Source organism: Oncorhynchus masou, chromosome 16 (genome assembly GCF_036934945.1).
Source record: "Oncorhynchus masou masou isolate Uvic2021 chromosome 16, UVic_Omas_1.1, whole genome shotgun sequence".
Classification (NCBI taxonomy): domain Eukaryota; kingdom Metazoa; phylum Chordata; class Actinopteri; order Salmoniformes; family Salmonidae; genus Oncorhynchus; species Oncorhynchus masou.
The window spans coordinates 7362481-7375809 of NC_088227.1; the positions used below are offsets into that span (position 1 = coordinate 7362481).

At 42.1% G+C, this 13329-nt stretch overlaps 1 protein-coding gene across 1 annotated transcript; it reads right to left on the bottom strand.

Annotated features, from left to right (window-relative positions):
• Window positions 1–248: 248 nt before the first annotated feature.
• LOC135557390 (zinc finger protein 501-like) lies at window positions 249–13110 on the bottom strand. Its single transcript, XM_064990614.1, has 2 exons — window positions 12576–13110; window positions 249–1896 (listed from the first exon to the last, which is right to left on the bottom strand). Exons 1-2 carry the CDS (start codon window positions 12868–12870, stop codon window positions 773–775), a joined length of 1419 nt encoding a protein of 472 aa, XP_064846686.1. The 5' UTR covers window positions 12871–13110; the 3' UTR covers window positions 249–772.
• Window positions 13111–13329: the final 219 nt, after the last annotated feature.

The following is a 13329-nucleotide window of genomic DNA, read 5'->3' on the forward strand; positions in this document are numbered from 1 at the left end:
CCAGATCATGGTATTGGTAAGATAATGGCTGCTGCTTCGTGGGTATGAAGTGCTGTTGTGAACAGAGGCTGCATCACAGGTCAGCCAGACGGGGACTGTTACACCCACACCAATGATCAAGGACATCAGATGTTATGACCAAGGACATCAGCTGCAAATCTGTGCAATATCAGACTAAATTAGAGTAACAACCAAATAAAACAGGCAAACAGGGAATGTTCAATTACCCAAAAATACACTATACTTCATTCAAATAATCAATACTTTATTTCATATCATAAAGAACACCTGTGGAAATGGGCAGTGGATTTAGACATCCATCTGACTCCAAAACAAGACATGATTGAATAGTTGAATAGTGTCTAATCCAAATAATCAGCACAATGGCAGGTGTTAGTGCAGGGCTAGAACAGAAACCTGCACACCCCGTAGCTAGATCTCCAGCAGCAGGTTGGCCATCCATTTTCTAGGTCGATGCATTGTTGCTTTAACTGTATTGCTGTAGTCAAACAACTTATTCTAACAGTAAACCAATATCATATTCAGAAAGTATTCAGACCCCTTGACTTGTTCCTCATTTTGTTACGTTAACATTAACAGCCTTATTCTAAAATGTATTAAGTAATATTGTTTTCCAAATCAATCTACACACAATACCCCATAGTGTCAACATTTATGGTTGTACATTGTGATATCACTAAAACACTCCTACTACAATGTTTAAACATTCTACATTGTGACATAATGTCATTGATATCATGAAACAACTCCTTCATATATGTATTTTCTGATGTTTATTTAGAGATCTTTTATCATAGAATCTCTTCCCACATTGATCACAGCTATAACACTTCTCTCCTGTGTGTGTTCTCTGGTGTATAGTCAGATGGCTAGATGTAGTAAAACTCTTCCCACATTGAGTACAGCTATAAGGCTTCTCTCCTGTGTGTGTTCTCTGGTGTGATGCCAGGTTGCTTGACCGAGTACAACTCTTCCCACATTGCTTACAGCTATAAGGTTTCTCTCCTGTGTGTGTTCTCTGGTGTAAAATCAAATGGCTAGATGTAACAAAACTCTTCCCACATTGAGTACAGCTATAAGGCTTCTCTCCTGTGTGTGTTCTCTGGTGTATAGTCAGATGGCTAGATGTAGTAAAACTCTTCCCACATTGATCACAACTAAAAGGTTTCTCTCCTGTGTGTGTTCTCTGGTGTGATACCAGGCTGCTTGACTGAGTAAAACTCTTCCCACATTGATCACAGCTATAGGGTTTCTCTCCTGTGTGTGTTCTCTGGTGTGATACCAGGTTGCATGACTGAGTAAAACTCATCCAACATTGATTACAGCTATAAGGTTTATCTCCTGTGTGTTTTCTCTGGTGTGATACCAGGCTGCTTGACCGAGTAAAACTCTTCTCACATTGATTACAGCTATAATGTTTCTCTCCTGTGTGTGCTCTCAGATGTACTATCAGGCAGCTTGAGCTAGTAAAACTCTTCCCACATTGAATACAGATATAAGGTTTCTCTCCTGTGTGTGCTCTCAGATGTACCATCAGGCCGCTTGAGCGAGTAAAACTCTTCCCACATTGATCACAGCTATAAGGTTTCTCTCCAGTGTGAATTCTCATGTGTACTTTTAGTGAATTTGATCTTAAGTAACTCTTCCCACAATCAAAACAGTGGTGAGATTTCTCTCCTGTGTGTGTTCGCAGGTGTACTTTAAGTTCTGATGAAGATTTGCAACCTTTCCCACAGTCAGAGCAGCGGTGAGATTTCTTCCCTGTGGGTCTCCGCTGGTGTTTCTTGAGGTGCCCTTTGGTGCCCTTCTCTGCATCGTCAGCTTCATGATGTTGTAGAGACTCGCCAGAGGATCCACGGTAGTCACGTCTCTCTCCTAAAGTCAGACAGATGGTTAGGGCCACAACAGCAGAAATCCACTGTAAAAGGTGATACCAACATGATAGATGATGTTGAACAACAATTGACGTCTGTAATGAATGTTACAATTATCTTAAGACAGTCAAGTGAGCAACAAGTAATATTTTTTCTTGTTTTCACATTAGTAGTAACATCAATGATTGTAGGCTAGAAATAAGTTATTAAAGTTGTTGAAATCCTAAGCGCTGTGCCAGACGACTTTTGGTCTCCAATATAGGCCCCCTTCTGTGTTTGCTAAAATTGGCACGAGGGCAATGTAGACTCAATTTGGTTGTAGAAACTCATCCATGCTAATGCAGAAACCACTAGTTATACCAATAACATAGACCTACTGTAGGACCCATAACGTCACCTAAAAATAACATAGACCTACTGTAGGACCCATAACTTCACCTAATAATAACAACATAGACCTACTGTAGGACCCATAACTTCACCTAATAATAACATATACCTACTGTAGGACCCATAACTTCACCTAATAATAACAACATAGACCTACTGTAGGACCCATAACTTCACCTAATAATAACATAGACCTACTGTAGGACCCATAACTTCACCTAATAATAACAAACATAGACCTACTGTAGGACCCATAACTTCACCTAATAATAACATAGACCTACTGTAGGACCCATAACGTCACCTAATAATAACAGCATAGACCTACTGTAGGACCCATAACGTCACCTAATAATAACAACATAGACCTACTGTAGGACCCATAACTTCACCTAATAATAACAACATAGACCTACTGTAGGACCCATAACTTCACCTAATAATAACAACATAGACCTACTGTAGGACCCATAACTTCACCTAATAATAACAACATAGACCTATTGTAGGACCCATAACTTCACCTAATAATAACATAGACCTACTGTAGGACCCATAACTTCACCTAATAATAACAACATAGACCTACTGTAGGACCCATAACTTCACCTAATAATAACATAGACCTACTGTAGGACCCATAACGTCACCTAATAATAACAACATAGACCTACTGTAGGACCCATAACTTCACCTAATAATAACAACATAGACCTACTGTAGGACCCATAACTTCACCTAATAATAACAACATAGACCTACTGTAGGACCCATAACTTCACCTAATAATAACAACATAGACCTACTGTAGGACCCATAACTTCACCTAATAATAACAACATAGACCTATTGTAGGACCCATAACTTCACCTAATAATAACAACATAGACCTACTGTAGGACCCATAACTTCACCTAATAATAACAACATAGACCTACTGTAGGACCCATAACTTCACCTAATAATAACAACATAGACCTACTGTAGGACCCATAACTTCACCTAATAATAATATAGACCTACTGTAGGACCCATAACTTCACCTAATAATAACAACATAGACCTACTGTAGGACCCATAACTTCACCTAATAATAACATAGACCTACTGTAGGACCCATAACTTCACCTAATAATAACATAGACCTACTGTAGGACCCATAACGTCACCTAATAACAACAACATAGACCTACTGTGGGACTCATAACTTCACATAACAATATAGACCTAACTGTAATAATAACAACATAGACCTACTGTAGGACCCATAACTTCACCTAATAATAACAACATAGACCTAGGACTATACATCATTTAATATTTCAGGTAAATAAAAACAGATAATGTTGTGAATAATCCCACAACTCTGTAATGTGTTGTCATTCTAAATGTCCTGAATAAAGGAAAATAGCTCTGTGTGTTGTACAATAGCCTATCCATCAAGGAACAGTTCTCTACACATTATGAGCTAAGTATCTCTTTGTCCAAACAGCCCAACGAGAACCGACTGTAAACCAAGCAGACAATAACGTCAATTTGTTAGGGATGTTGGATCCAACATGGAGCACAGCATATCTGTCATTCCCAGAGTAATGAATGAAGAAGCACTTTGGTTGTTGTTGCATGTAGTGATGTTTGTCATTTGACTGGTATTCAGAAAATGATTTCCTGGATCAGCTGATGATAGTTGAACATGTGACGAACAAAACAGCGCCAGTATTAAGTATTATGTGTAATTATTGAATAACCACGTTAATGACAGTATCCATTTGGGTGTTGTGAATCAACTTAAGGTGACTCAGAACCATTGGATTTAGCAAACTGAAATTATTTATAATTGCTGTGCCCATAAACTGTTTTCCAAGCGTAACATAAGGAGCCACTAAATGTTACTTAGTTAGAGAGCATTTCAGAGATCTGAATACAAAACACTGTCCGACAGCAAGATCCAAAATTTAAGTTGAAGTTCATCATATGACAAGCTTAAGGTTATGACTATAACTACTGTTCCATGAAGGAGGGAAACGAGGTACAACATACTTGTTAAATCCGCACCTCGCTGGAAGCCCCGCCTTCCACAGGTGATGAGTGTTAGGCTCTGATTTATTCCTTAAATTTAATACCGCCCTTCACCGACCAGGAAGGGACGGGAACAAACAGGTGGTGTACATCTTTCCCTCCTTTAGAGTAGAACACCTGTTTAGGAGAGGTGCTGGCTGCCGGAGTAGAACTCAGGGAACTTCCTTTGGGGAACAGTAGTTATTGCCATAACGTGTGGATTTAATAGTATGTTGTAGCTCTCTTCTCTGAACCGGGGGGGGGCAAGCAGATGTGTACCTCGTTTCCCTCCTTCAGGGAACAGTAATTATAGTCATAAAGTCACACTCCCTTACAGTCGGTCAACTTCGGTATAACATACTACGGGGAAATACTATCCTTCCCCAACTGAACCAAACGGATACGAAATGAAACAGCCCATGGCAGACCACCCAGACCTGACCCCGCAAGATATGTCAATTTAGTCATTGTCTTTTGTTTGAAACACTCCTGTCAATGTTGAGTAAGGACGCACACCTGATTACGCATATAGAAATAGGACTAGTCTACCTGGCCTGCGCACAAATGTAGACCTATAAATGTGCCCATTTGGGGATGTCTGATAGTATGTCTGATTGTCTTAAGACACCACCACTAATGAGCTGTGGAGCTTCAAGGTACATTTTTCTTCACCTCAAACAGCAAGTAAACAGTCTTATTAAAATCAATTAAAAATTACAATAGTTCCTCAAAATATTTTCAGCTCTCGCCCTTTTGATAACCACTCAGCATAAAACGGAAAAATGTAATGCTCTGATCCAGTGGAAATGTCCTAAAATACCTGATTACTTCTTATCCCTTGAACAAATAGCCGACAGCTTTGTCTGTTGAGAACTCACTGGCACAGGAAACTGAGGCCCAGAATATTTAATACAATGTTGCAAGCTTGCTATCTCGAGTTTTGGGCTGACCCAGTTGATAGTTGATACAATGTTTAAAGTTTGGCCATGTGCAGCCAATGTGATTTATAGGACATTTATTTCTATCAGGTTATTTTCTAGCTGCAGAATGCAATGTTTTTATTTGTTGGCAAAGATAATAGTTTCAGAATAATGTTTGTTTTTCAAACAGGTTTGCTATTTTATTTCATTTTACTAAATAGTTTTTCCCTAATCTATTTTTCTATAATAAGCATGGAGGTTTCCCCTATCAACCAGTCACAAGTACTGGCGACAAAGCGCCTTGTAACCTAGCTGGGAATGGGACAGACGGAACCCTTCTGTGGTAACAGACAGGGGCGATTTGTAATCAAATCTAAGTCCCAGGAATGGGGTTCATCTGAACCACAGAGACTGTGTGTGCGATAATAACATAGCCGTGTCCAACCCTGCTAGTTCTCTCGACTCAGCAACCAACCACCAATCTCCAACAGGGCCCTTAACCTGTATCACTTGACACCTCATAGTGAGCTACAGGTAGGAATCAGCAATGAATCCCAAAAATGAGACACCTCTGGGGAAGGGTATCAGCAACATTAAATATATATATATACAGTGGGGAGAACAAGTATTTGATACACTGCCAATTTTTCAGGTTTTCCTATTTACAAAGCATGTAGAGGTCTGTAATTTTTATCATAGGTACACTTCAACTGTGAGAGACGGAATCTAAAACACAAATCCAGAAAAGCACATTTTATGATTTTTAAGTAGTTAATTTGCATTTTATTGCATGACATAAGTATTTGATCACCTACCAACCAGTAAGAATTCCGGCTCTCACAGTTTTTCTTTAAGAATCCCTCCTGTTCTCCACTCATTACCTGTATTAACTGCACCTGTTTGAACTCGTTACCTGTATAAAAGACCCCTGTCCACACACTCCAACCTCTCCACAATGGCCAAGACCAGAGAGCTGTGTAAGAACATCAGGGATAAAATTGTAGACCTGCACAAGGCTGGGATGGTCTACAGGACAATAGGCAAGCAGCTTGGTGAGAAGGCAACAACTGTTGGCGCAATTATTAGAAAATGAGGGAAGTTCAAGATGACGGTCAATCACACTCGGTCTGGGGCTCCATGCAAGATCTCACCTCGTGGGGCATCAATGATCATGAGGAAGGTAAGGGATCAGCCCAGAACTACACGGCAGGACCTGGTCAATGACCTGAAGAGAGCTGGGACCACAGTCTCAAAGAAAACCATTAGTAACACACTACGCCGTCATGGATTAAAATCCTGCAGCGCACGCAAGGTCCCCCTGATCAAGCCAGCGCATGTCCAGGCCCGTCTGAAGTTTGCCAATGACCATCTGGATGATCCAGAAGAGGAATGGGAGAAGATCATGTGGTCTGATGAGACAAAAATAGAGCTTTTTAGTCTAAACTCCACCCGCGGGGTTTGGAGGAAGAAGAAGGATGAGTACAACCAAGAACACCAACCGTGAAGCATGGAGGTAGAAACATCATTCTTTGGGGATGCTTTTCTGCAAAGGGGACAGGACGACTGCACCGTATTGAGGGGAGGATGGATGGGGCCATGTATCGCAAGATCTTGGCCAACGACCTCCTTCCCTCAGTAAGAGCATTGAAGATGGGTCGTGGCTGGGTGTTCCAGCATGACAACGACCCGAAACACACAACCAGGGCAACTAAGGAGTGGCTCCGTAAGAAGCATCTCAAGGTCCTGGAGTGGCCTAGCCAGTCTCCAGACCTGAACCCAATAGAACATCTTTGGAGGGAGCCGAAAGTCCATATTGCCCAGTAACAGCCCCGAAACCTAAAGGATCTGGAGAAGGTCTGTATGGAGGAGTGGGCAAAAATCCCTGCTGCAGTGTTTGCAAACCTGGTCAAGAACTACAGGAAACGTATGATCTCTAATTGCAAACAAAGGTTTGTACCAAATATTAAGTTATGCTTTTCTGATGTATGAAATACTTATGTCATGCAATAAAATGCAAATGAATTACTTAAAAATCATACAATGTGATTTTCTGGATTTTTGTTTTAGATTCCGTCTCTCACAGTTGAAGTATACCTATGATAAAAATTACAGACCTCTACATGCTTTGTAAGTAGGAAAACCTGCAAAATCGGCAGTGTATCAAATACACTTGTTCTCCCCACTGTATATATATATATATATATAGTGTTTAATGACAAACCTTTTTTTTTTTCAAATCCGTCAAGACACCAATTTAGACTTTACCGTAAAATGCTTTACTTACAAGCCCTTAACCAACAGTGCAGTTCAAGAATAAGAAAATATTTACCAAGTAGACTAAAATAAAAAGTAAAAATTAACACAATGAGCACCGGTACCGAGTCAGTGTGGCTCGTTGAGGTAATCTGTACATGAAGGTAGAGGCATAGTGACTATGCATAGGTAATAAACAACCAGCGAGTAGCAGCAGTGTGTAACAGGGTTATATTGGTGATTCCCCTTGTCACTTTACTGTGCGCCCACTGAAGATCTGGCTATACAGCTCCTGGAAATGGTTTTTGAGCGTCTCAAGGCTCACAACCTGAAGTTGGCGCCAAAAAAGTGTAACTTTCTGCAGAGGTCTGTGAAGTTTTTGGGGCATATCATTAGTGCGGATGGTGTCGCTACAGACCCTGAGAAGGTGAGGGCCATTACAGGAGTAACAGAAGCTGATCTGATGAAAGATGGCACTGACATTCCATCTCAGAAGAAATTGAGGTCATTCCTTGGGATGGTGGTGTATTATCAACAGATCATTGAAGGTTGCTCGACCATTGCAAAGCCTCTCTTTGGATTGACTACTGGACACAAGGCTCCACGCTGGAAAAAGAAGCGAAGCTCACCTGTCAGGAAGTTGACGGCTGCCGACTGGACAACAGAATGCAGACAGGCCTTATTCCAGCTGAAGCAAGTCTTACTGGACCAGGTTTTGTTGGCCCACCCCAACTTTGAAAACCCTTTCTACTCTCGGTGGATGCATCCAGCAATGGCTTAGGTGCTGTGCTATCTCAGGTGCAGGAACCAGGAGCTACAGCGAGACCTATAGCCTTCCCTCAGTTATGCACAGTCGAGGTATCCTGAGCACAGGCTCGAGTTCTTTGCCATGAAATGGGCTCTGTGACAAGTTCCACCACTGGCTACGGGGACAGCAGTTCACGGTATGGACGGATAATAATCCCTTGACATACATTCTGACCAAAGCAAAGCTTGATGCTTGTGAACAGAGATGGGTCGCCAAGCTGGCACCGTACGAGTTAGACATCAAGTATATCCCTGGAAAAATAAATGTTGTTGCAGATGCTTTGAGCAGCGAGCCCTTCGTACGACCCAGTGCACTCCATCGCCTGACAAGGGTCCCGTACAAGACCTTACTAGCTGAAGCCAACGCTGTGCGCACAGACAGAGTGCAAGATGTGTTTCACTGGTCCAGCCACCCCTTTGACAAAGCCTCTGACTCCAACGAAGTGGTCATTAGCTGTCAGGCTACTGTTGACCCCCCATCTGGTGCTTTATCAAGACATGAAGTTGCAGCTGTTCTTCATTCACACAGGTGCTGGGTGGGTGAAGTGGGCTCACATGCACCTGATCCGGAAGCAAGAGCTCCTCTTGAGAGCATAATAACAACTGAGTCTCTTGAACTAGTGTGCATAGACTTCTGGTCTGCAGAAGATTCAAACAAGTCCTTGGATGTACTCGTTGTTACTGACCACTTTACCAAATTGGCTCATGCCTTCTCGTGTCCAAACCAGTGTGCTAAGTCTGTAGCTCATCAGTTGTGGAACAACTATTTCTCTGTCTACGGGATGCCTCGCCGTATACACTCAGACCAGGGAGCCAACTTTGAGAGCGCTTTAATAGCCGAACTGTTGAGTGTTGCAGGCGTTCAGAAGTCTCACACCACGCCGTACCATCCGATGGGGAACAGGTCCTGCGAAAGGAAAGGATGAATAGGACTTTGGGAAACATGATCCGGGCCCTGCCTACGAGAGCAAAGCACAGATGGCCTCAGGCGCTGAAGTCCCTTACGTTTGCATACAATTGTACAATCCATGAGACCACAGGCTTTTCCCCTTTCCTGCTAATGTTTGGGAGGACGCCAAGACTGCCTGTTGACATCGTCTTTGGCTTTGTCATAGAGAATCCAGAAGTTGTCGACTATGACCAGTTTGTTCAGTCTTTGAGGAGAGATCTGAAAGAAGTCATGAATGCAGCACAGGCATCTGCAGCGAAGCAGTTGAAGAGGCATGCTGACCTTTATGACAGAAGAGTCAGAGGAGCACAAGTGGAGATTGGGGATCGAGTATTGCTGGCTAACAAGGGGGAGCGGGGAAAGCGGAAGCTCGCTGACCGTTGGGAGGATACTGTCTACCTTGTCACTGGATTGAATGCTGACAGTCACACTTTTAAGATTCAGAACAGCTCCAACCTGATAATGCCAGTCAACTTTCTTCCTCTTCCCCATGCTGCTGTTGAGGAGGGAACAGACATGTCTTGATTAACAGAGTCTGAGGACATGAAGGAAAGTTTTGTGGTCTCAGCTGCCATGGACACTGCAGTGGATGATGGTGCTGAGTACAGAACCAGAGTGTGGGTGTCAGAGTTGTCTTCTGAAGGAACAGGTGACACAAGCCTGGAGGGTGATGTGCGATCCTTGGATGCTCAGGATATTCCACCTTTGGATTCCGTGGATGATATACTGCAGCTGGAAGGTCTGCCTCGATCAGAGAGTCTTCAAGTCTGACCGAGACCGTAACAGTGTAGTGAGTGAGCTAATTGACCAGTCTGCTTACGATATCCGTACTGACCTACCAAACGCGGACCATTCCTTACCTGATCAGTTACGTACTGACTGTGTTGACGGACACACTATTGCAACAGTACACAACACTGTTACCCCTTATGCAGTTGAAGGTAGTCGGGGTCATATTAGGTCAAGGGCAGGAAGGCTATTTAAACCAGTGTCAAGACTGATTGAGATTATGAATCAGCAGAAAGTTAGCTCTTGAAGGTTAAATATGTGAATAGAGGGTCAATGGTATTGACATCTTTGAATTGTTTTGCTTTTACATCATTGTGACCATGATTAGAGGTTGCAGGATGGTAATGTGACATATGATAAAGTCTCTTATGGTGGTTTATTTTATTACTTGGATGTTTTAAAGTCACTGAGTGTACTTAACATGTGACAGGCATGTTTACCTATGAGGGCTAAGGGGATTGATCAACCGCTTTTCACTCTAATTCTCAAGGAGAATAGTCTGACTGTGACTGGAATATTTAGTGACTGATTTAAAGCAGGGTCTGCATCCTTGATATACACAGCTTTACCTTTTAGTTCTCTATTAGGTAGTATATACATTTATTTATTTTCTCTGGATTATTCTGTACATATGTTGAGTGTCTCTGTATCTGGTATGTTTGCACAGTGCCGTTTTGTATTTTGTTATTTTTCTTGGCAAGTGGAATTCAGTAGGGGGGAGTATAACAGGGTTATATTGGTGATTCCCCTTGCCACTTTATTGTTAAGCCAATGGGTTTTTGGTTTGAGTTTGTCTTGCCTTCACCTACTCAACATGGCATCTTATTGGCTGGTTTGCGTAGCTTGCTTACGAGGGGGGATGTTCCAGTTAGAATCGTCCCAGTGAACAAGCACCAAACCAGCGGTAAGTTGTTGGTTGCAAAGCACTGTACATCAAAAGTGATTCTTATACTCTCAAGTGATGATTTAAATGTACAATTTATATCAAATTGTTTGTAAATGTTATTCGAACATCACACATAAGATGCAGCGTTTTTTGGAGAATATTTGTTGTGCAATTTGTTGTAAAGAATTCCCGCCAGTACTAGCTAGCAACTTACTTTGTCTGGTGGGGGGGTTCATATATTTTATACAGTGCGTGAGTGCAGAGTTGGATGGTGAGACGTGCATTGCATGACGTGCAATTTTGTGCCGTTCCTAACAGGTACATTTGTTAAAGATATTATATTGTATATTGTAATTGTATTATTTTGGTAACTAGCCCGGTGAACAAGCACCAAACCAGCGTGCGTGAGTGCAGAGTTGGATGGTGAGACGTGCATTGCATGACATGCAATTTTGTGCCGTTCTCATCAGAATAAATCTACATGACTGGTGCTACATGTTGGAGTTCCGTGTCGATGACTGATTGTACACAACGCAAGAAGAGTACTGTTACAAGTGCACAAACGGGAGGGGGGGGTGGGTCAATGTAAATTGTTCGGTGGCGATTTTATGAATTGTTCAGCATTCGTATGGCTTGGGGGTAGAAGCTGTTGAGGAGGCTTTTGGTCCTAGACTTGGCGCTCAGTTACCGCTTGCCGTGCTGTAGCAGAGAAAATAGTCTATAACTTGGGTGACTGGAGTCTCTGACAATTTTATGGGCTTTCCTCTGACACCGCCTATTATATAGATCCTGGATGGCAGGAAGCTTGGCCCCAGTGATGTACTGGGTCGTTCACACTACCCTCTGTAGCGCCTTATGGTCAGATGCTGAGCAGTTGCCATACCAGGCGGTGATGCAACTGGTCAGGATGCTCTCGATGGTGCAGCTGTATTACCTTTTGAGGATCTTGGGACCCATGCCAAATCGTTTTCAGTCTCCTGAGGGGGAAGAGGTTTTGTTGTGCCATCTTCACAACTGTCTTGGTATATACCCACGTGGGTGATTGAAATATGAACTGAGGTCCACACTCCAGTCCAGTTGATGGTGGTAATGCATCTTAAAGTTGGTTGCCAAGCGCTATAAAAAAGGCCAAAGAAGAAAAAGAAGCCTGAAGGCAGGAGAAAAGACTAGAAACCGTTTGGGGCAACTGGTTACCTATTTTGATGTGATATGAAAGTATTGTGTGAAATGATTGATGTGAGAAAAAAAAAGCTTATATTTAAAATTTTGATTTTCAAAATCTGGGTTCTGATGGGGTACGACAGTTGAAATAAGCTCATGAGGCATTTCTACGTGATTTCTTCAAGAAACAATGGGTACATATCATTAATGTATAAGTCCCAAAATGGATGTAACAACTGCTGATTTCCCCTTTAGGAGTACATCTTGGGATAAGCTAATAGGAGATAGAGGACTATTGTATTTCAGGCATTGTTATTGGATGTATTTGATCAATTGTTAACGTTTTGTTGATGGTCCACTCTTGATGTTCTCCAGTGTAGCTTCAGCCATTCCTACAGACATTAAACATTAAAGTGTAGAACCCCTTTACTGCATATTGGTTCAACAACTGCAGATACGGTACTTACTGGTGTTGAACAGATCTCCAACCTCCTCTTCTTCCTCCAATGTGACAGTAATCTCTCCCTCCTCCTCTTTAACTCCAAAAACTGCAACCTCCCCTTTCTCCTCTTCTTTTACTGTAACATCTTCCTCATTTTTCACTCTGAACGCGTCTTCTTCTTCTTTCACGGTAACAGCCTCACCCTCTACTTGTTTTTGTATTGTAACAGCCTCCTCTTCCTCCTCCTCTTTCACGATAGCTTCTTTCTCCGCCCAGCAGATCTTCTCTTCTTTAGCAGGAGAGTAGCTTAGTGAACTCATGGTCGGGGATGTTAGCTAGCTAGCATTAGCGACTAGCCTAGTTCTAATCTAACTTAGCAAACCAGCTAGCTGACAAAAAACGTAAATATATAATTAAATGGGCCAACAAGTACATACGACAGAAGTGTGTTTAATACACATCGACTAATATACACCAAAACAGTGTACAGAGCGTTAATGTTGTAGCTGTGTTTGTTAGAAAGCTACCGAGGTGTCTGACTAGCTGTTGTTGTTGAAGCAGCGTCCCGTCCACTAGATTATACGTCACACTGGCAGCATCGCCTGAACCTAAAAGACGCACATTGCCATCTGCTGACTGGAGTGGGCAACGCAGTTGAGGAACCAAAAGTTTATTTTTCATTTATTTCATAAAAGTTTAATGTTACATTAAGTCGTTCAAAGAGAAGCATGTGTTGATTGATTCGTTTTCAATGAGTGAGAATTTAAAACAAATTTTAC